General features: G+C 42.3%; 1 protein-coding gene across 2 annotated transcripts in view; it reads right to left on the minus strand.

Moving 5' to 3' along the window:
• LAMB1 (laminin subunit beta 1) overlaps positions 1-24,180 on the minus strand; it is a 74,847-nt gene that overhangs the window by 37,323 nt on the left and 13,344 nt on the right. For both annotated transcript variants that reach the window (XM_081244636.1, XM_081244635.1), the window contains exons 6-13: positions 22,009-22,197; positions 21,855-21,918; positions 17,598-17,800; positions 13,106-13,226; positions 11,416-11,604; positions 10,982-11,161; positions 10,732-10,844; positions 9,507-9,586 (exon numbers count right to left, since the gene is read on the minus strand). In XM_081244636.1, the coding sequence (XP_081100762.1) occupies positions 9,507-9,586; positions 10,732-10,844; positions 10,982-11,161; positions 11,416-11,604; positions 13,106-13,226; positions 17,598-17,800; positions 21,855-21,918; positions 22,009-22,197 (1,139 nt within the window). The remainder of the gene's footprint in view (positions 1-9,506; positions 9,587-10,731; positions 10,845-10,981; positions 11,162-11,415; positions 11,605-13,105; positions 13,227-17,597; positions 17,801-21,854; positions 21,919-22,008; positions 22,198-24,180) is intronic.

Here is a 24,180-nt window from a genome sequence, read left to right on the forward strand (position 1 = left end):
GAACCCCTTTTCCTGGGCCTCACATCTAATATCCAGCTCCCAGAAGGACAGCTCCAACTTAGTTGTCCCAGAGGCTAATCAGAAATCCCAGAAAGCAGCACCCCATCCCTCCCATGTTCTCTCCTGGGGAGAAGACTTCACACTACCCAGAGTCGACCACATCAGAAGCCAAAAGTTCTTCTCTAGATTCCTTCTTCATAGCCAATCAGGAACCAAATTCGGTGATTTCCCCTCCTAGCGTCTTGTGTATCCTCTCCCCGCTTTGCACTGACTAGGCTATGCCTTTCTTCTCTCTCTCGCTCACAGTAAAAGCAGTCACAGTCCTCTAAATTGGTAGCCTTACTGCCAATCTTCCAACTTCCCAGCCTGAACTTCCACCTTCCCCCAGAGCTGCCTGAATGACCCTTATGAGATGCACTAACCACATCACTTCCAGGCACGATGGCCTCGGGGAGGTGCACCAGGCCCCCACCAGCTGGTTCTTCTCTACCTTCCCAGCCTCACCTCTGCCCTCGCCTCTCCAACCACACTGAACTACTTAAGAGTTTTTCCAATGCACTGGGGGACGCATGACCCCTTCCCTTTGCTTGTGTGGTTCCTGCAGCCTGGAATGCCCTGATCCCTTATTTACCCAGCAAAGATCCACCCACTCTTCTTTCAAGATTCAGCTCACAAATCTCTCCCGCGGTGGTGTTTCCTGACCATCACTCCCCAACCCATAGAAGGAACCACCTTCTCTGTCGTGCCACCTCCTCCTTGCAAGAGAAATGATGTACGCGACACATCAACAACTAAGCTGATCACCATTAAAGTTGATGCACCGTGTCTTCAAATCCTCCTGATTTTTCAACTGTCATCCCTTCATGAAGGCTTGTGTGGTTCTCTCCCTCTCCTCTTCTCACATGGTGCCTTCTGAGGCCTCAGTTGTTTGCTATCTTTATTGTTAAGACATTGATCACTTCCTCTCTTGTTGGACAATTATTGACAACTTTGCTCTATACCTGAAACATTGTAAATCAACTATACTTCAACTAAAAAAAAGAAAAAGCCCTGAATTACATGCATCCATTTTTACTTCATTAAACTCAAGATGTGATTTGGAATTGTTACTTTAAACCTATTCCCAGAGTTCTTTTTTTTTTCTCGTCCCAAACTTCATTTTAAACCAAATACCTAAGGCAAGTTACAACTCACAGGAAGACTGAACACTCAGAGCTTTATTAAAAACACCCCGAACAGCCCTGTCATGCTCCAGCTGAAGTCTTCTTCCTTTATGTCATGTAAATAGTTTTTATCCTACAGGGATAAGAACACACTCAACATCCTGTAGACAATTCCCAGAGGAGGAAAGTTTGTTCCAATTAGGACCTAGACCTCTTTCGAGCTAATCCACCAAAAGCCATTTTCCAAAATTCAGGCGTCAGACATGACATCACGGGAACAAAAGAAAATCCCTTTCCTCCCCAGCAGATGTTTACTGAGGGAACAAATGTCTCAAACGTGAACCACCGAAGAAGAAAACGCCCAGATTCTTTCCAATGCCATCCATTTACTAGAGAACAAGCCAAGGAAGGCAAGGATAGAGACAGCTGGCAGAGTCCCGAGAGGCTTTTACCCACAGCACAGTTGGAAAGAAGAAACAACTCACCAGGACCTGACCCTGTGCAGGGAATTCCCCTCATGTCAGCTCCACAGCCACACGCCTGTGTCCACACACTTGAACGCTTGTCGCCGGTAGGCGTGGCCCCCACTCAACACCCGCTCCTTTGGTGAACTCGTTCTTGGGGCTTCACCTGCCCCCCTGCAGGTGGCGCTCACCTGCAGCTCTTACTTCTGACTCACGACTGTGCTCTGGTCGCACCCCTCCAGCCGTGGATGGGACATTTCCATGGTTTGCCCAGCCATCACCTCTAATTCATCCTGTCCCAAACTGTTTGCCACCTCACACAGACTTATCTTCAAGCTCTGCTATTTCCGTCAGCAGATTTAAAATTACTCTGATGTATAACACACTTGTGCTTGCCAAGGGGGAGAGGGGGAAGGGATGGATTGGGAGGTTGGGATTAGCAGATGCAAACTATTATATAGAGAATGGATAAACAACAGGTCCTGCTGTAGAGCACAGGGAACTCTATTCAATCTCCTGTGATAAACCATGACAGAAAAGAATATAAAAAAGAATGTGTGTGTGTGTGTGTGTGTGTGTGTGTGTGTGTGTACATATATATATCTGAATCACTTTGCTGTACAGCAGAAATTAACACATTGTAAATCAACTATACTTCAGTTAAAAAAAAATTCCTCTGGGCTTCCCTGGTGGCGCAGTGGTTGAACGTCCGCCTGCCGATGCAGGGGACACGGGTTCGTGCCCCGGTCCGGGAAGATCCCACATGCCGCGGAGCGGCCGGGCCCGTGAGCCATGGCCGCTGAGCCTGCGCGTCCGGAGCCTGTGCTCCGCAACGGGAGAGGCCACAACAGTGAGAGGCCCGCGTACCGCAAAGAAAAAAAAAAATTCATCTGATGTAGGTGAGACGTAATCTTCCCTTTATCCTCAATATAACACGTGTTATTTCAAGACAGTTCTTGACTCAGCCGTTTCCTCTCATTGTCACTGCAGCTACCCTAGTCCCATGTGTCATGGTTCTACACCTGTTACTCCAGCCACCTCCCGAGCTGATCTCTCCAGTTCCTCTCTCTCCCCGCTACCCAGATCATCCAGCTACACGTCCAAACCAACCTTCCCAAAGCCCCGCCTTCCCCCAAACCCACAACTGTTTCTTCTTCTATCAAGTCACAGAGCCTCTGCCTGGTTTCCCGCAGCCTCTATAACCCCTCCTCTGAAAACTGCTTCTCTTTCGGGTGCCCACCCTTGGCTTTAGCTGAGCCACACTCATACTCTTCCACAAACAGTTACTGAGCAGATATTAGCCCTGGCAGCTGTGCTTCCTGGTGTCGAGACCCTCCCATTTTAGTCCATGTCAGCTCTTTATTTATTTCTTTTTTTGGCTGCACCTCGCGGCATGCGGGATCTTAGTTCCCCGACCAGGGATCGAACCTGTGCCCCCGGCAGTGGAAGCGCAGAGTTTTAACCACTGGGCCGCCAGGGAAGTCCCTGTCAACTGTCTTCTGAACCAATCCTACCTTCCTTGTTAAGTCCATTATTTCCAGTGAAATGATATGGAGAAAGAAAAATGGGAGAAAAGTATAGTTCCTGCCCTACAGCACTTCCAACCTAACCAAGGGGGATAAACAATAAAGCAACTGACCAGTACAACCAATCAAAATGCAGGCAGTGTCCACACAGAGCTAAGAGCAAAGAACGGCAGGTGAGAGGAAGACGCTGCTCACCTGACTGAGGAGACAAGGGGACACCGGGACAGAGGTGGGCCTGAAGGCCGCAGAGAGGAGACAGGAAGACAGGAGCCGAGACGGCTCATGGAGAAACGTGAGCGGACACGGTCAAGATCAGACCAGGTCATCCCACCTGTGTGCCTTCACCCCAAAACTCAAATCCCGCCTCCTCCCGAGTGAGGAAGAAGATTTATCACGTGCCACCGTTCTTTCCTGTGTTCAAGCAAAATCAAATCAGATAGAAATGGTACGTCTGACAATGCTGTTCCCCCCGACCCCAATGTCCCTGTAACTAGATACAGATGCAATTCACTGGATCAGTGAGGTAGAAAAAAGACATAAAACACAATGTATCAGGGCCCGTGGCAGGCAGAGTAATGACTCCCAAAGATGTCCACATCCTCATCCCTGGAATCTGTGGATATGTCACCTCATGGGGCACAAAGGACTTTCCTAATGAGATCAAGGTTAAGGCCCTTGAGATGGGGGATTATCCTGGGTTACCCAGGTGGGCCCAAGCCAATCACATGAATCTTTAGAAGCAGCAGAGGAAAGCAGGGGAGTGGGTCAGAGCTGTGGCGCGAGGATGACCTGACCCACCGTTGTTGGTTGTGAAGGTGAAACAAAGAGGCAAGGCATGTGGGCAGCTTCTAGAAGCTGGGAACAGCCCTCAGCTGACAGCCAGCAGGAAAACGGGAACTGCATCCTACAACCAAACGAACTGAAATCTGCCAACAGCGAGACTGAGCAGGAAAAAGTCTCCCCAGAACCTCCAGGTGGAAATGTGGCCCTACCGACACCTTGATTTTAGTCCCCTGAGACCGTGTCTGACATACAGGACTGTAAGATAATAAATTTATGTTGTTTTCGGCCACTAAGTGGTGGTAATTTGTTATGGCAGCAACAGAAACCTAACACAGGCCCTATTTTTTTCCTCAAAGGGTAAAGGCCAAGATTATTTCTCAAAAGGGAACCCTCCTACACTGTTGGTGGGAATGTAAGTTGGTGCAGCCACTGTGGAGAAAAGTATGGAGGTTCCTTAAAAAACTAAAAATAGAGTTGCGATATGATCAAGCAATCCCACTCCTCGGCGTATATCCAGAGAAAACCATAATTTGAAAAGATACATGCAGACTTCGCTGGTGGCGCAGTGGTTAAGAATCCACCTGCCAATGCAGGACACACAAGTTCGATCCCTGGTCTGGGAAGATTCCACATGCCACGGAGCAACTAAGCCCGTGCACCACAACTACTGAGCCTGCGCTCTAGAGCCCGCGAGCCACAACTATTAAAGCCCGCACGCCTAGAGCCCATGCTCCGCAACAAGAGAAACCACCGCAATGAGAAGCCCGCACACCACAACAAAGAGTAGCCCCTGCTCACCACAACTAGAGAAAGCCCACATGCAGCAATGAAGACCCAACGCAGCCAAAAAATAAAATTGATTCTTAAAAAGAAAAAAAAAGAAAAGATACATGCACCCCCATGTTCACAGCAGCACTATTTACAATAGTCAAGACATGGAAACAACCTAAATGTCCATTGGCAGATGAATGAATAAAGATGTGGTACATATATACACAATGGAATACTACTCAGCCATAAAAAAAGAACGAAATAATAACATTTGCAGCAACATGGATGGACCTAGAGATTATCATACTAAGTGAAGTAAGTCAGACAGAGAAAGACAAAAATCATATGATGTCACTTATAAAATATTACACAAATAAACTTATCTACAAAACAGAAACAGACACACAGAGAACAGACTTGTGGTTGCCGGGGGCATGGTGGGGGGAGGGATGGATTAGAAGTTTAGGTTGAGCAGATGCAAACTATTATGTATAGGATGGATAAACAACAATGTTTTACTGTACAGCACAGGGAATTATATTCTATCTCCTGTGATAAACCATAATGGAAAAGAACATGAAAAAGAATGTATAGAAATGTGTAACTGAATCACTTTGCTATACAGCAGAAATACAACATTGTAAATCAACTATACATCAATAAAATAAATTTTATAAAAAGATCATTTCTCAAAAACACAGATTTCTCATAAATGTAGCAACTGGTAACTCTTGGAAGGAAAACCCTTTCATTTAAACAGTGATGAGCAGGGAGAATACTGTACAATCTCAACTTTACTACTAAGAAATAAAGCAAAAGAAAAACATTAAAGGATAAAAATCATCATTCACAAGGACCACTACTCTGTTCAACGCTGAAATCTCCAAAATACTGATTACAAGTAAGAGCTGGTTCCCCAGTGCTGAGCAGTCAGCACCATCCCTTCTATCCAGAGCAGCTTTCCCACCACCCCTCCACCCAACCTCCACCGCCAATTCCCCTACAACTAGAATAGGTTCTTAAAGGGTAGGAGCTATGTTCGATGATCTCTTTATGTCCAGCTGCCATAGCAGTTAACAAAGGGTTAGATACACCACAGTTATCCCATACGTTGATGAAAATATCTATTAACTTCTGCTCTGGTTTCGAAGTACAATAAATTTCAGCTCATTTACTGAGCACCTATCAATGGGCTGGGGACAAAAGAATATGCAAAAACAGCTAAGACAAGATCCCTGTCCAAAGAGACCTTTCAAATACAAACAGCTATAACACAAAGCAGAATGAGTGCTAACAAAGATGCAGAAGTAATGTGTTTTCACATTAAGGGAGGGTTGGGGCCTTCAGTCTAAGAAGGAGAAAGGAGAGGTCTTCAGAAGAAAGTGGTGGGCTTCAAGCCGGGTATCGAAGTCCTAAATTTAACTGATGAAATAATTTTGAAGGCTGCTGTCAAGCTGCTTCTATTTTTCAACGTTTTAAACAGTTGCAAGCAGCATTTACTTAGCAACCACTCTTATTTATTCATTGAAGCAGGTTAGGGGACTTCCCCACTGGTCCAGCAGTAAACGCCTTGCAATGCAGGGGATGCGGGTTTGATCCCCGGTCGGAGAACTAAGATCCCACATGCCATGGCCACAACTACTGAGCTCGCACACCTCAACTAGAGAGCCTGCGTGCCGCAGACTACAGAGCCCACGCATTCTGGAACCCGCGTGCCACAACCAGAGAAGAGAAAACCCGCACGTCACAACTAGAGAGAAGCCCGCGTGCCGCAACAAAAGATCCCGCGTGCCTCAACGAAGATCTTGCGTGCCGCAACTAAGACCCGATGCGCCAAAATAAATAATTAAAAAAAAAAAGCAGGTTATCTACTAGGCAAAACGTCATTAACCTGGTTTGAGTCACGTTATTTAAATCAATTAGGTCTTACTTTAAAATATTCCGAAGTTCAGACTAGCTGTCAATATAATAGGCATGGATTACACACTTTAATTGTTCTACCAAAAGCCACTCAGCTCATTAAACAAAGCATTTAAAAACTTTTTCCACTTCATGACTTTACACTTAATCTAGCCCTAGCCAAAGTAACTAAGGAATGTTTTGGGATTGATTTAGAGATTGCCTGTCCCGAGGAGGGCATGTTTAATTTTTTTATATCGTAAAAATCTTTTGTCTCTCAAATTCTTTTATTCAGTCAACATTTATTCAACATGTGTCTGAGGCAAAGCAAAGTACAATAATACTGTCAGGTGGAAGATATTTATGACTGTCTGCAACAAATCAATCATTCAGCAAGTATGCATCTGTTATGCACCAAGCATTCTAGAAAGGAAGAGTCACAAGACTAGAGGCATCTTGAAAGTTTCTTTTCTTCCCCCACCAATGAGGCCAAAAGATAAGGCATCTATTTCATCCATCATGCTAGAAAGATCAAATTACCCACTTTAAAATCTTCACTAAAGGATATACGTACACACGTATAACTGATTCACTTTGCTGTACAGCAGAAACTAACAAAACATTGTAAAGCAACTCTACGCCAATCAAAATTGAAAAAAAATAACTTCACAAACTCTCTTGACTAGTTTGTTTCAGAAACTCTCTTGACTAGCACATTCTGGGTTTTGCACATTTTTTGCAGGAGAGATTAGGGGCAGGCCAGGGGCTGTGCGTGGGTGCATTTAGAGACAGGAAGCATGTGCGGACGAGCGAGAGAGAGGAAGGGAGTGTAAGCAGCAAAAACCATTTAGGGTAAAGGAACACAGGACATTCCTGAGTTTAGGACATAATTTGGAAAGTTACGTATGCCACTTTCCTCTAATCGAGAAGCATTTCTGGAGTGGCAAGAGCTTTGAATTGAGGAGTCAGTTACGAAAGGAATCATCAGCTTGTGTTCTGGGGGTCACCAAGGGAAGTCAGAGAAGTGGCTTCATCAGCAGAGAGAGCAGTTGGTCTCGCTTTCCTCCTTTATGGAATTACCCTCGCTTCCTCCCCTCTGGAGGTTTTCTAAGAACAGGCATTCACCCTGGAGTTCCGGAGGCAACATGCCGTCCCAAGTTCACTGCATGATCTGGAACAGAACAAACCCCAATACGGAGGCCAAACAGATCATGTTCTTGCTGCCTAAAATCTCACTCCTGCCCAAGCAGACTACTACGGTGTTGGGAAATCTTCCTGCAAGAGAGTCAGTTTTTGAATCCATGAGGCTTACTCAATGAATTCAGCACGTTCTCCCGGGGAAGATCCTGGGCCACAAGGAAACATCTGTCTATCCTCCCAACAGTCACTTATGCTATTTTTACCAGATGTTCTGAATCTGATCCAGTAACACACAGAGACGACTCAAAGGTAATTAATGCAACTCCCACAAATTGAACATCTTGCCAAAATGTGTACTTTGATCATTTTGAGGGAAGGGTCATGTCTCACCAATTCAAGGAATATCAACCTATTTAAGTCACTAAAATTATTGTATGTAATTTTCATTAATGTACCCACAAGTTGGAAAAAATGAAATAGTGAAGAATAAAATGAAGAGCCTTTACACAAATCAAAATGGGACTGCATTTTCCGTCTTTTAAACTGGTGAAAATAAAAGTTTTGATGATACCAGCTGCTGGTGGCGGGACTGGGGAAGAAGGTACTTTGTAACTGGTTGGGAGGAAAATAGACTAGCACCATATGTCTGGAGAACAATCTGACATCCTCTAGTAAAATAGAAAATGCACATGTACTTTGACTTAGCACTTCCATCACTGGGAACCCAATCTATAGATATGTCTACAAACACTCATCGAGATTACCAATAAGGATATTCACTGCAACATTTTTGAAAAGAAAGAAAACCAAAAAACAGAAATCAATAAATCATGGCACTATCACATGATAGAACACACAAAAAGAGGTAGATGAATAGATGCTGATATAAAAAAAAAACCCTCTAGATTAAAAAAACAAATTGCAGAGTAATGTACATACATATATTATTTGATTTATAAAAAATGTTAAGCTAAGTAGGAAATCATGGACTATATTCCTTTGTACTTGTCTTGTTTAAAAAGTAACATCTAAGATGATTTCAAAAGAAATGAGAGGAAGAAAACTGTCATTTTTATAGGTATTTTGAGCACTATTATTAATTTCTAGAGAGACACAAGAAACTGCTAACGGTGGCACTTCAAGGCAATGGAACTTGGTGGGGAAAAAAGGCAGGATACCTGTCTGGACTGTTTGAATTTTTTTTTAAAACCACGGGCATACACTGTTTCCATAATTTAAAAAATACTGAAAAGTAAAATACAAAACAAATAACACTACTAAAAACCAAGAAACAATAACCAACAAGGACCAACTATATAACACATGGAACTATACTCATTATTTTATAATAAACTATAAGGGAAAAGAATCTGAAGAACATACATATACAACTGAATATACACATATATAACTGAATATACACATATATAACTGAATCACTGTGCTGAACACCTGAAAATAACACAATATTGTAACTCAACTATACTTCAATTAAAAAAAAGGACAAAAACTAAAGAAACATGAAAAAACAAGATAAAAAACCCAAGAAACAAAGACTAGAGAAGGCTTCAAAGCTAACTCTTGGAATGAATAAACCTTTGAAAACTTTGAGAGCACAGGTAAAAGTGATTCTCAGGCAGTCAAAGCAAAGGTGAATGCACTCTATCTTCTTAGGAGACACTGAACGTCACCCTCGTCCTAGAGGTCGCAAAGACACTGGGGGTGACTGAGCGCAAGAGTGTCAGAGCAGCTCCACTCACCTATTGTTTAAGGCTCCCCCAAGGTCACAGTCACAAGGTCGACATCCATCCAAGTCGTTGCTTAAGCCCCAGTGCTCCGGCTGCAGAACAAAAGATTAAACATCTAAAGGGGGGTTCCTGTAATTACACCATAGACGCAGCAAGAGACAAGTTATGGCGTGTTTTGGATGTTCCACCAAATGTTCATCTGCACCGTGAAAGCAGTAAGCCTACGATAGGTGTGAGTAGGAGTATTCTAGCATAAAGAACCCAAGCTGTGGGTCACTGGGGTCAGAGAGGGTTGCACAAACCCACATGGTAACCCCAGATCAGAGCAGTTTCTTTGCCCTGTAAATAGCCTTCATCCAAGAATTAACGTGAGCTATAGCAGCAAACATGCCAATTTTCTTCACTGGAATTACTCTGGCGGTGAGACAGGAATACGACAGCAACCACAAAAATGTTTTAAAAGGTATAAAACATAATTTTTAAAAATTACTCTCATAATTACTCCACCCAGAATCTCTACAGTGAACTTTTTGGTCTGTTTCCTTCCAGATTTTGTTTTTCTTGATGAACTTTTTCCCTAGTCAAGATACTACTCACATCCTGTGTTCCTGTATTTTTTTTTTTCACACCAGCATAAGCATTTCCTCATGTTACCATCATTTTCAATGGCAACCAAATACCACACTGCACAGAAACACCCACATTCATTTAACTATTTTCCCTACCGTTGCTTCCAAGTTATTTTTGTTATGATTAATAAAAGATGCAATGAGTCTTCTGGTGAATACATCTTTGTCCAATTTTCTGATTATTTCATCAGGATAGATTCCCAGAAGTGGGATTACTGGGTCAAAGGGGATGCACATTTCTACAGGCTATGGATACACATCTGCAAAACACTTTTCACAAAGCATGAACCAGTCTGTATTTCCATCAGTAGCACACGAGTACCCGCCCCTCACTTAACAGTCAGCATTCCTATTTTTTTAAAAAAACTTTTGTTAGTTTTGTCTGTAAAGATGGTCCTTCACTGTGGTTTTATTTTGCAACAGCGATGGTGAATATCTTGTCAAAATTATTCATTAGTAATTCCTCTTTTGTGAACTGTCTGCTCGTGGCTTTTAATATTAATATTTACATAAAAGGGTGATGGTAGAACGTACAACTGTGAAAATCGTTCTCTATTGAAATGTCATATCCACAAACCACCCATCCCGCGTAATTACGATTTACCTACCAGACACTGGTCACAATGCTGTCCTGTCACCAGACGCTTACAGTAGCAGTAACCAGTCTCAGAATCACAAGGATTCCTGCCAGGAATTGTTCCCAGAGGACTGCAAGTACAAGCTTCATTAAAGATAAAATGAAGTAAAGAAACACAAACCAAGTGAGTCTGTAGTAGTCGACTGGGTTAAGAATTGCAAAGTAAAATGGGAATCACGTGCACATGAGAACTCCCAAACTTTTTGAACACACGTACTTACGTTTACAACCAAATGGATCTTCCGTGCTTAAACCATAGAAGCCTTCTTTGCAGGTATCACAATGTTCTCCTTCCACGTGTAATTTACACCGACACTGACCAGCAATGAGACCGGTAGAAAAATCCGTGTAACTGTCACAGATTCCCTTGTTCTGAGAACCAGCTGGGTCACAGGTACATTCTAAGGAGAATGAGAAGCATCAGGTAACACAGTGTGTGTGTACGTAGAAATACACATATTCCCTTCACCCTCCAAATGTCACAAAAATAGACTCAAAAAGGCTGGACTACTAAGCAAATTCCACCCCCGACATCCTATACAGCAGCTAAAATAAGGCTGGGTCTGAGTCCCAGGAGAAGGATGGTGACTAGCAGACTATTCCAGCTGAAAGCTGACCTAAACAGGTCCCCCCATCGTGACCTCTCCCCACATACGTTCACAGAGGTTAGGATCCCGGACGTCCCTCTCCGGGTGCTGGTAGTAAAACGGTTTGCACTGCTCACAGTTGCGCCCCATTGTGTTGTGCTGACACTCATCACACACCCCTCCACTGACATTGCCAGTGGCCAAGTAGACCGCCATGTCGAAGTGGCAAGAGCTGGAATGTTCGTTGCAGTTACATTCTGCGAGACAAGACCCACAGCAGGAAAAGTCTTTTCAATGTACGTACCGGGGGAGGATGGGGTTGGTGGGAAGGAAGCTCATTTTGGAAACTGGGGACAAAGTTCAGGCAAAATGGCAATGAACAAGTAGGCGCTGGCGGTGAAAAGGACGCATCTGCTTACGACATCAGTTTAAATCCTAAGCCACGCTGGAAACCTTCCGAGTGTGACCTTTATGAAATAACCCCACTTGCCCTCTTTGGAAGAGAATGGGCTATAAAAAGTTGAAAAGTTCTGCGGGAAGTCCCCCTTGGAGACTCGCTCACAGGAAGGCTGCACTGCATGGAAAAGCATTTGGGTCATGCTCAGGGTGGGATGGGAATACGTCCCTCCAGAGGGTTTTCTACGAGGTATGTTCCTGGGAAAGCCTGTCTGGGCTGCAGGCTTTGAGGAACGTGGTATGAAGGCCGGATTCCCTTGCTTCTCATTCCCACCACCACACCGGGCCAGGTTCTGTTAATCAGACCCTTAACAGCCATCCAGCCGGCCTTCTTGGGTCATGCTGTCCCTCCTCTAGCCCATTCGGCGGAGTCCTCTTGGTCCAACCCAGCTTGAACCATCTCTCTCTCACGCTCAACAACCCCCATCGACGACTCTTGTCTTCTCACAGTGAAGCTTCTGTCACTGGGGCCCTCACGGGGCTCTACACACTGGCCTTATCCGTCCTGTAGGGAGGGACTGTGTCGTCGTGCCCTGGATACGTTGCTTTAATTAAAGCCCAGAATCATGAATTAAACCCTCATGTCGTGAGAATGTCCTTAGAGCCTTGTGTTTTGTGTTCTCCTTATCTGAACTCCCTTCCACCTCCCCCCACCCCCCGCCCCCCTGCGCTTTCTTCTCTTTACCTAAACAATCCTAACTATTTGTTAAGGGCCAGCTGGTCGTCCTTACTAACAAAACCTTGACCACTCCAGCCCTCACTGTTTTCTGAGCTCCTAGAACAGTCCTCAGTGGGGGCAGAGACGGCACGCCTCGCAGGGATGATAGTCTATCAGAATCACTGTGTGGGGGGGGCAGGGTGGTGGTGTTGCAAACTACCCTTCTGCTCAGAGAATAGCATCGGGAGGGATGGGTGGATGGAAAGATGCCACAGGCTGCAGCTGGGCTGGCACAGAAACAAGGCTGACAAATACTCCGCCTCTTTTAGACCTTACTGATCCACCACACGATTGTTTTCATTCACTGTTCGCTCATGGTCATCTTGCCTTAAAAACAGGTACAATGTCAGGGGTGGCACCTCTGTCTTCTACTATATCTGCCAAACACATAGGTGCTGCTCAAATACTAATTGATTAATTTAATAGACTGGATAGTGGCTTCCTAGGATTATCAGGGTGAGGCTGGGAAAAGGGTAGTAACTTTTCTTCCTTTTGCAGACCGAGGTACTGTTACAGCATCTCCACTCCAAAAATGGATACCGGGGTCTGAATTGATTCAGAACGTCCCTTTGCCTGAGACTTACTTTTACAGGCATTGCTGTTTCGACCTTCGGCGGGTCTCCAAGGTAAATCATGGTAGAAATCCATGCACTGTTCACAGTTTAAGCCCTTGGTGTTATGCCTGCACATGCAGTGTCCGTGAACCTTGAAAGTTACAAAAACAGAAGAAAGCAAAGGAAGAGATATACTAACGGCCAGACCTTTCCCACAATCAATGGAAAATATCAACCCCTTCTGACACTAATCCTCATCTGTAGCGCACCACAATGAGGGTTTCTTTGTTTTTATTTTGTCCCTTCCCCCCGGTGCGTCCTGTCTTATTGATGTCCGTAATTCCCAACTCTAGGAAGAGTTCCTGCTATATAACGGGTACTCGATAAATATTCTTATTGAAGTATTGATGAGAAAAACACAGAAGAACAAAATTAGTCACTTAAAAATTTTTAAAAAAAACAAACTAGTTACTTAACAGTTAAAAAAATCTATTATAATAGAAATCAACAAAAGTTATAATGGAGAACTAAATGTGTACACACCACTGGGAACCAACTCAATTTACTACAAGCTTTACCCCATGCCATACAAAAGACAGGTTTTCTCTGCTTGCTTTGTTTGGTTTTTGACTTCCAGCTCAGCACTTAAAAATGTTTTTTCAACCCAAAATGAGATTTTAAGAATTAATCAGTTACCACATTTACATTTTTAAGGAAAGAAATATAAAATGCCAGAAAAAGAAACAGATTATTTTGCTTCAGTAAGGGACCATGATGTGCTCTTTTACACCACACCACCAGTCACACTTGAGCCCCTGAGGCACATAAATGATAAATCAATTCTTTCCGTCGAGCAAATATGCACGTTCACGGATCCCTCACCTTAACACTAGTTTCTACAGGATGGAATTCAGAAACAGGACAGACAGGTCCACCCTGAACCCACCTCGACAAGAGTGCAGTTAGCAGAAGATTAAATTCCTCTCATTATAAGGTGGTTTTACGTAGACTGAAAACCAGTCCCAAAGCCCATACCACAGGAACTACGGCATCTGAATCAACAGTACAAAATACTGTGAGGCGCATGGCAGTGACATGACTACATGAGGTTAGCTACACGCAGGATTTGTTACTCTGAGAAGTAAATATCATCTACCTGGCACTCTCTGAAAGATGGAGCAAAAAGATTAGAAGGACATATTCTCCCTTCAGGCTCTGTTAAAAATTCAAGTTTATCTGTGCAATAAAGGTTCTAAATGGAGTAAAGGGAAGACAGAAGTTTTAGACTGTTGAATACAAGTCAGTCCTGCACCTTCACCTTCTTAGATGAGCACTAACAATTTTTGAAAAGGCCAGCATCAACTAAGCAAGGCACACCTTTCGTCAAGAAGCAAGGCCCACAGTCCAGTGGAGGCCCTGGTGCAGAGTCAAGTGGGGTTTATCCCAGGGATGCAAGGATTCTTCAATATACACAAATCAATCAATGTGATACACCATATTAAACAAACTGAAGAATAAAAACTATATGATCATCTCAACAGATGCAGAAAAAGCTTCTGACAAAATTCAACACCCATTTATGATAAAAACTCTCCAGAAAGTGGGCATACAGGGAACCTACTTCAACATAATAAAGGCCATATATGACAAACCCACAGCAAACATCATTCTCAATGGTGAAAAACTGAAAGCATTTGCTCTAAGATCAGGAACAAGACAAGGATGTCCACTCTCACCACATTTATTCAACATAGTTTTGGAAGTCTTAGCCACGGCAATCAGAGACAAAAAATAAAAGGAATACAAATTGGAAAAGAAGAAGTAAAATTGTCACTGTTTTCACATGACATGATACTATACATAAAGAATCTGAAAGATGCCACCAGAAAACTACTAGAGCTAATCAATAATTTGGTAAAGTTGCAGGATACAAAATTAATGCACAGAAATCTCTTGCATTCTTATATACTAATGATGAAAAATCTGAAACAGAAATTAAGGAAACACTGCCATTTACCACTGCAACAAAAAGAATAAAATACCTAGGAATAAACCTACCTAGGGAGACAAAAGACCTGTATGCAGAAAACTATAAGACACTGATGAAAGAAATTAGACAATACCAACAGATGGAGAGATACACCATGTTCTTGGATTGGAAGAATCAATATTGTGAAAATGACTCTACTACCCAAAGCAATCTACAGATTCAGTGCAATCCCTATCAAACTACCAATGGCATTTTTTACAGAACTAGAACAAAAAATCTTAAAGTTTGTATGGAGTCACAAAAGACCCTGAATAGCCAAAGCAGTCTTGAGGGAAAAACACAGAGCTGTAGGAATCAGGCTCTCTGACTTCAGACTATACTACAAAGCTACAGTCATCAAGACAATATGGTACTGGCACAAAAACAGAAATACAGATCAATGGAACAGGACAGAGAGCCCAGATATAAACCCACACACCTATGGTCAATTAATCTATGACAAAGGTGGCAAGGATATATGATGGAGAAAAGACAGCCTCTTCAATAGTGGTGCTGGGAAAACTGGACAGCTACATGTAAAAGAATGAAATTAGAATACTCCCTAACACCATACACAAAAATAAACTCAAAATGGATTAAAGACCTAAATGTAACACTGGACACTCTAAAATTCTTAGAGGAAAACAGGAAGAACACTCTTTGACATAAGTCACAGCAAGATCTTTTTTGACCCACCTCCTAGAGTAATGGAAATAAAAACAAAAATAAACAAATGGGACCTAATGAAACTTAAAAGCTTTTGCACAGCAAAGGAAACTACAAACAAGAAGAAAAGACAACCCTCAGAATGGGAGAAAACATTTGCAAATGAATCAACGGACAAAGGATTAATCTCCAAAATATATAAACAGCTCATGCAGCTCAATATTAAAAAAACAAACAAGCCAATCAAAAAATGGGCAGAAGACCTAAACAGACATTTCTCCAAAGACATACAGATGGCCAAGAAGCACATGAAAAGCTGCTCAACATCACTAATTATTACAGAAATGCAAATCAAAACTACAATGAGGTATCATCTCACACCAGTTGGAATGGGCATCATCAGAAAATCTACAAACAACAAATGGTGGAGAGGGTGTGGAGGAAAGGGAACCCTCTTGCACTGTTGGTGGGAATGTAAATTGATACAGCCACTATGGAGAACAGTATGGAGGTTCCTTAAAAGACTAAAAATAGAATTACCATATGACCCAGCAATCCCATGACTGGGCATATACCCAGAGAAAACCGTAATTCAAAAAAGACACATGCACCCCAATGTTCACTGCAGCACTATTTACAATAGCCAGCTCATGGAAGCAACCTAAATGCCCATCAACAGACAAATGTATAAAGAAGATGTGGTACATACATACAATGGAATATTACTCAGCCATAAAAAAGGAATGAAATTGAGTCATTTGTAGAGACATGGATGGATCTAGAGACTGTCATACAGAGTGAAGTAAATCAGAAAGAGAAAAACAAATATCATATATTAATGCATATATGTGGAACCTAGAAAAATGGTACAGATGAACCGGTTTGCAGGGCAGAAATAGAGACACAGATGTAGAGAACAAATGTATGGACACCAAGAGGGGAAAGTGGCAGGGGGGTGAGCTGGTGGTGTGATGAATTGGGAGACTGGGATTGACATGTATACACTAATATGTATAAAATGGATAACTAATAAGAACCTGCTGTATAAAAAAATAAAATAAAATTCAAAAATTCAAAAAAATAAATAAAAATATTTATTTAATTAAAAAAAAAAGCGAGGCCCACAGTCCAGTGGAGGCCCTGGTGCAGTCAGGAGAGCAAGATTTCAATTTGCATCTGCCATGTACTTACATAAGGCCCTTTGGCAAATTAAACTCTGGTCTATTCTAACAAGAATCAACAATTCACTTAGAAACTGGTAAAATATGCTAACGTTACCCATTTGGCAAGTTACCCAAGTCCTCTATTTTTAAAATTACATAATTTGAAAACACAGCATAAAAGTGGGAAAAGTATGAAATTAGAAGATCAAGAAACAAAGTCCATTTGACTCCTAAATGGTGTCCGTGGTTCTAGGTTCAAATTTCCAGGTTCTCTGGGCTGGGGTTAATTTATGCCTTCTGGCATGCAGGCTGGAATGCTTGTGGTTTTTAATATTCCCTCAAGTAAAGGAAGATGTGACTGTCATGTAGAAAACTCTTTAATCCTTACTGACTAAAATATCTACTGTAGCAGCAGCCCACAGGGACAATTTCCAAAAATTCGGTGTCTATGAAATGAGTATTCTTTACATTCTCGTAGTCCAAGAAAATCAGCAAACAGAAAAGGAAAAAAAAAAAAAAATCAACCACTGGAATGGTACAAAGGACTAAATAGCAGTCTGGAAAAATAAGACCCCAAATTAAAAGGCTTAAGGTAATACTAGCTTCCATCTGCTTTTTAGAATCACCCGTACGAAGAAGGAAGCTGCCTGGAATGTGTACTTACCATTCCTTCTCCTTCTGTGTGGAATCCATCCACCGGGGCACACTCGCTGGCGTGGCCATAGCAGAAGCAGTTTCCTCGAATCACCATATCGTAAACCGCATAATAGTACTTTTCTCTGATTTCCATTCTGGAATCCAAAAGGTTATCTCCCAAAGTATGTAGTTTCACAAACTTGATTCTCAAGTTGGTGATTTTTAAGAGATCTACGAAGGTCACCAAGAATATGAAAAGTGTGATCAAAGAAGCAAGGCTTCCTTTGCAATTAGACAACTTGGTTTTTTTCCTTTATAGAAAGGCATGACAAATAAAAATGGCTTAAGCTTACCGCCCCCGCATGATCTAGATGCACGTAATAATAAAGGTTAACATAATGTGACAGTCTCTCGAAGAAAGGTTATTCCCTTCTCATCAATGTAACAAGAACATTTGTTCTGTGATGGATTTGTTGGCAGACTGATGTCTCAGGAAGAAGAGTGGAGGCGGAGAAATTTAAAAATGCGGCTGCATGATTGCCGGAAGCCACTGAACACACAGTAATCTAAACTATTGCAATACCATCTGGTTCCCACAGCAATTAGTCTCAAAATCAGAAAATTCCATTCAGGTGGGAAAGAGCTTATCAAAGCACTCCAATTCTCATTATCATTATAAGACAATTAGAGACATTTTTGTGTTTATCTTTGGAGAGGAAAATGCTATCTGAAATTTCCCACCATTTAGGTGAAATCCAAGTTACTAAAATCGATTTAACATGAAAGAATAACCACAATCCAGGGCCTGACTTTTCAACCAATTGTGGAAGCACCGTTACAATCTACAACTTTCTGGGTCTCAGTTTTACAGTTGACCAATATAATTACCAATATAATACAGTGGCGTGAAGATAAAGGAGCTTAGTATTGGGAAGCTGAGGCAAATTATTTTTTCCTAAATAGAAGTTACTTCTAGACCAATGTCTCTTATTTGATCTTTTCTTCCTTTTTCTGGGTCTATGCTTACCACAGAAGCAGGGTTGTCAATTACATTCTCTAATAACTTGATAAACCAAGAGTCATTCAATCTTCTCTATCAGTGTTTTCATTAATCACTAAGTGGCTCTGGCTGAAGTGGACCCCAAAAGATTGATTAGCCCACCTGTCCTCCCCTTTTAGCTCTGTAGCCTAAAATTGCTCCTAAGCTTTACTTTCATTTCTGCTGATAGATTCTTAAAATTTACAACACGGGACAACGGGGCATTGGCCCAATGCATCAGATACTTTCAAAGCCCAGATACAATTTTAAATACTTATAATATATGCATAGCTTACAATGAAGACTATAGAAATAGCTGTGGGTTGAAAGAGAAAGCCCATGAGTCCATGCATTCAACTTAGGCTCTTTGAAAAGTCAAAAACTAAACAGAGAAACTGTGGTACTACTTCACCGAATGGAATTTCTGAATGCCAACATTTCCTCCTGCACAATATGAGCACAAGCGCCTATTGACAAGAGGCCAAACAACAAACTTGAAGAGCAGCTGGAGTATTTAGAAGCCCTTGAGTGATCTCTGTGGAAGCCCTCAGCAGAGCAAATAAGCTCCCTCGCTCTCTCCTGCCATATTTAACAACAGCTAAGCCTCGTATTTACCGCTGTTATAAGAGGCACAATCACTTTTGAAGTGACTTTCGGAGGCCTCAACAATAGGGACAACTAAAGAGATATTGTTCCCTTGATTACAAAGTAAATCCAAAGCATGATCTCTTATAGTGGATGCTTCTTTAATATAGGAATAGGTTTTCTGATGCCCTTTAACAGCCAAAGACAACAGAATTATAATGGCAGCACACTCTCCAAGTCCCACAAATTGCACCCAAAAGGAACAGACCGTGAGTCCTTTTACGGACCCAGGAGGTGTTGGTCATGGAGCCTGTGTGGACATTTCTCGCAACTGGATTTTGAGAGCGGGGAGGACAGGCCTCCCAGAGCTCACTCAGAAATGGCACAGGGCTGCATGTACCATTAAATATTTGTTTGATATCACACTAAGTGAAGTAAGTCAGACAGAGAGAGACAAATGTCATATGATATCGCTTATATGTGGAATCTAATTTTAAAAAATGATACAGATGAACTTATTTACAGAACAGAAAGACTTACAGATATCCAAAACAAACTTATGCTCACCAAAGGGGAAACATGGCAGCGGGTGGGGGAGGGATAAATCAGGAGCTTGGGATGAACACACACACACACTACTATATGCAAGACAGATAACCAGCAAGGACCTACTGGATAGCACGGGGAACTCTACTCAATATTCTGGGATAACCTATACGAGAAAACAGTCTGAAAAATAACAAATATATGTACATGTGTAACTCAATCACTTTGCTGTACACCTAAAACTAACACAACATTGTAAATCAACTATACTCCAAAAAAATTAAAAAAATAAAACTTTAAATATTTGTTTGACAATAGAATGACTGAGTAAATTACAGACCAGACACAGTCTGCGCCATAGGTAAAATTAAGTGGGGAAACAGCACTTTTCTGGCAATATTCCCTGGACTCCTTCCATTCTATTCTCCCTTGCTGTGAGCCAGGAAGTGCCACGGGGCTTTGGTTCAAAGGAGGGCCATGCTCCACTGAGAAAGATCAGCAAGACCTCACCCCACCTCTGCTCAACTGACTGCACCTCAGTAGCTGGAGAGGGGGCCTTATCCTCACTCTGAGGTGCAGGACCCGGTCTACAGAAGGCCTGAGTGACAGCTGATGGCAGTGACGACACCAACAATGGCAGCAGCTTCATGGACCCAACATTTTCTATGCGTTGGGCACCTTGGTGAGTCATTTATCTACATTATTCATTTTCCATCCACAACAACCAGAAGGTCAATATGACTCTCCATTTACAGATGAAAAAGTAGAAGCTAAAAAAAAAAGAAGTTGTAAGTAAAGGACTTGCCCAAGGTCACAGAGCTCTAACACGCTGGAGCTGGGACTTAAACCCAGCTGTGTCGGACTCCAAAGCCCATTCTGCCTACCAAGAAGATCAGTGTATTTCTGTAAAGACAGGAGCCTGGTTGCTGGATAGCACTCTGATCTAAGAATCATAACACGTGTGTTCAGGATCTCTCATTACATAGCCATGTCACTTTATACGTGTGAGTCCAACTCTGAGCCTCAGTTGACTCATCTGTGAAATGCAACTGCAACCCTCATCTTAATGAGCACATTGAATATGGCTGAGACCTCAAAATTTCCCCCAGGATTCTTTCTTCTCTTCTTCTTTTGACAATAAGAGCCCTAGCCAAGAGTTTGAGAGCACACACAGCCACCAGCTAGAGCATCTCACATCTCCTGCGGTGTAGCCAGGGGACTAATTTTGGCCAGTGGGGTGTGAACGGATGTGATGTACGGCTTCAGGTCGCTTGCTCTTTACTTGTCCCCTCCCACAGGTTGGGACAAGGACAGGGTGGGGTTGATCCAGGTCTAACCATGTGGATACAGACTACAAGACAGAGGGAACCTGGGAACCTGGGTGACCTAATGGCTACAGTTGCCAGATTTGGCAAAAATAATACAAGGTGCTCAGTAAATTTGACTTTCAGATAAACAATCATTGCAGTAGCAATATGTCCCAAATATCACATGGTTATACTAACCACAAATATTGCATGGAATAGGCTCATACCAGTCACAAATATCACATGGGATATGGTTATCCGAAAAAAATGATTTGTTATTTATCTGAAAATTCATACTGAACCGGGTGTCATCCTGTATTTTATCTGGTAAGCCTGCTTGCAGCAAGTGAATGGTACTTTATCTATAAATCTCCCTCGGTGATTTTGTAAGAGAGAAGTCAACTATTTTTGAGACACTGCATTTTTGGGGACACCTTGTTACAATGGCCTAATCTGTACCTTTATATACATAATTATATATATGTATGCATAATATGTGATATGTATCATATATGCGATATATATACACACATGTGTCATATATATATGATACTGAGCAATAAATAAGGTATTATGACCAGCATAATGGTTTGGGGTCTTATGACACAAACCTTTTACTCTTATCAAAACGTGTTCTCCTTCAGTGAGGACTGATAACTGCCAATTTCAAGAGCATTGCAAAGAAAGAAGGAAATGGAGAGGGTGGAATTAGCACTTGATATTTAGATTCTGGGTAGCAGTGCTCTGGGTAAGCATTCTCCCATGATTGCTGTTCTTCATTAAAGCTTTTATTTGAAAACAAGCTTACTCTGTATCCTTGGACTGTAAGGATCTTCTATTCTGAAAGCAGGATCTAAAGCACGAAAAATCACCTAAAAATAGATATAAGAGTAATTGGTATTTTTGCAATGATCCAAAACTAGATTTGTAAGTAGAATGGAAAACAAAAAGAACAAACAAACCTCTCCTTCCGTTGAGGGTTCAATGTCAGAATATCGGGAATCACAAATTATATCATCGACTTTTTTCATGGGGCCAGTGGAAATGCCAGGAAACGAGCTCTCACAATCATAGGCAAAGTATCTGTATACACCCCAGGTTTTTCCAAAGTCGGACGATCGTTCTATCAGCATAGCGGCTGGACGGAATGTCTAAAGGCAGGGTGGAAGAGACTCATTGGACGTTTTTATTGGTAATCTGTATTTTAAAATCTCAGAGGAAAATATCATTCAATTGTGTGCCACAAACCCTGACTGCAGGTGGTTGGTATTTCAGACTGTGGCTGGATTTCAAATATTTCAAGCTGTTCCATGGAGCCTCTTTGCACAGAAAAGTGTCTCGCCTCTAAATTTTGCACTTGCTCCCACCTTACCAGAGACTAGTAAGCTTTTCCTATTTAGAAGCTGATTATAAACAGGCCTTAATAGCATACAAGTTTTGGTGCATTTAGCCACCATGCCCATGAAATGACTGCTTAGCTTGAGTGTTCCTTCTTTCATTCATTCATTTAATCATTCAGTAGATGTGTAATGACAGCTACTCGGTACTAGACAGGGGTCTAAATGTTGTAACTAATGCTGTCCAATGAGATACAGGAATGGGCAGAAATTATTTACAAAACAATTCGTCAAACACTATAATAGAGTCACATGTGGTGTGCTTTGGGAAAATAAGAGGAAGGAATTACTAACCCAAGAAGCTAGAGAATCCTGCAATTCCAGCTACACACCCCAAAGAACTGAAAACAGGGACTCAGATGGACACTTGTGCATGAACAGTCAGAGCAGCATCATTCACAATCGCCAAACAAGTGGAAACCACTCAAGTGTCCATCAGTGGATAAACAGATACACAAAAGGTGATATATACACGCAATGGACTGTTATTCGGCAATAAAAAAGAATGAAATTCTGATACTTCCTACAACATGGATGAACCTTGGAAACATTACTCTAAGTGAAATAAGCCAAACACAGAAGAATAATGTGTGATTCCACTTATATGAAACATATGGAATAGGCAAGTACATAGAGACAGAAAGTAGATTAGAGGTTAAGAGGGCTGGGAAGGGGCTTCCCTGGTGGCGCAGTGGTTGAGAGTCTGCCTGCTGATGCAGGGGACACGGGTTCGTGCCCCAGTCCGGGAAGATCCCACATGCCGCGGAGCGGCTGGGCCCGTGAGCCATGGCCGCTGAGCCTGCGCTCCGCAACGGGAGAGGCCACAACAGTGAGAGGCCACGTACTGCAAAAGAGGGGCTAGGAAGAGGGAGTGATGAGGAGCTATTGCTTAATGGGTAGAGGGTTTCTACTTGGGGTGATGAAAAAGTTCTGGAGATAGTGGTGTTGGTCGCACAACATTGTGAATATACCTACTGCCATCAGAACTGCACATTTAAAAATGGTTAAAAAAGCAAATTCTGTGCTACGTATATTTTAGCATGTGTGTGCAGACACACACACACACACACAACTAGGGAATGCTTCAGAGAGAAGATGGCATTAAACTTATCTTAAAACGGTAACTGGGTGTTTTCTGGACAGTGGGTAGAGATGGTTACAGGTGGCAGGAGGGGTTGGTTGGGAAGGAATGTGTTGCCATGCTAAGGGGTTTACTTTATCTTCATGCAATGAAGGGGAATACTGAAACATTTAAGTGAACAGAATGAAACGCTTAGATTGCACTTCAGAAAAACAACTCTGGCAGTTATTGGACATGGACAACACAAAAGACAAGGGAACCAAGTGACAGAAAAAAGATGAAGGTCTTAACTCAAGCATTACAGTGTGGATGGCGATAAAGGGATGGGATTGACTGCTCTGAAAATTTCCTGGAAGTAAAATATGCTGAATTGCACTTGGTGATCAGTTTGATTCCAGTGGAAAGGGAGGGAGAAGAAAGAAACAGGAACCCCTGAGCTTAGGTAGGTGGGCACGTGTGCTACTACTAACAAAGATACGGAAGAGAAGCAAAGGCATGTAGTTTTGGTCTAGTTACGTGCAAGTTCTCAGAATCGAGACGCCCACTGGACAACTGGAAACAGTGGTCTTGGACTCAGCTATGAGAATGGAACTTGAAACATGGATTTGGGAGGCACTGTATACATACAGTATTTGAAACCTCCAAATATTTAATTT

Source organism: Mesoplodon bidens (assembly GCF_964165515.1).
Source record: "Mesoplodon bidens genome assembly, chromosome: 9".
In the NCBI taxonomy this organism is placed as follows: Eukaryota; Metazoa; Chordata; class Mammalia; order Artiodactyla; family Ziphiidae; genus Mesoplodon; species Mesoplodon bidens.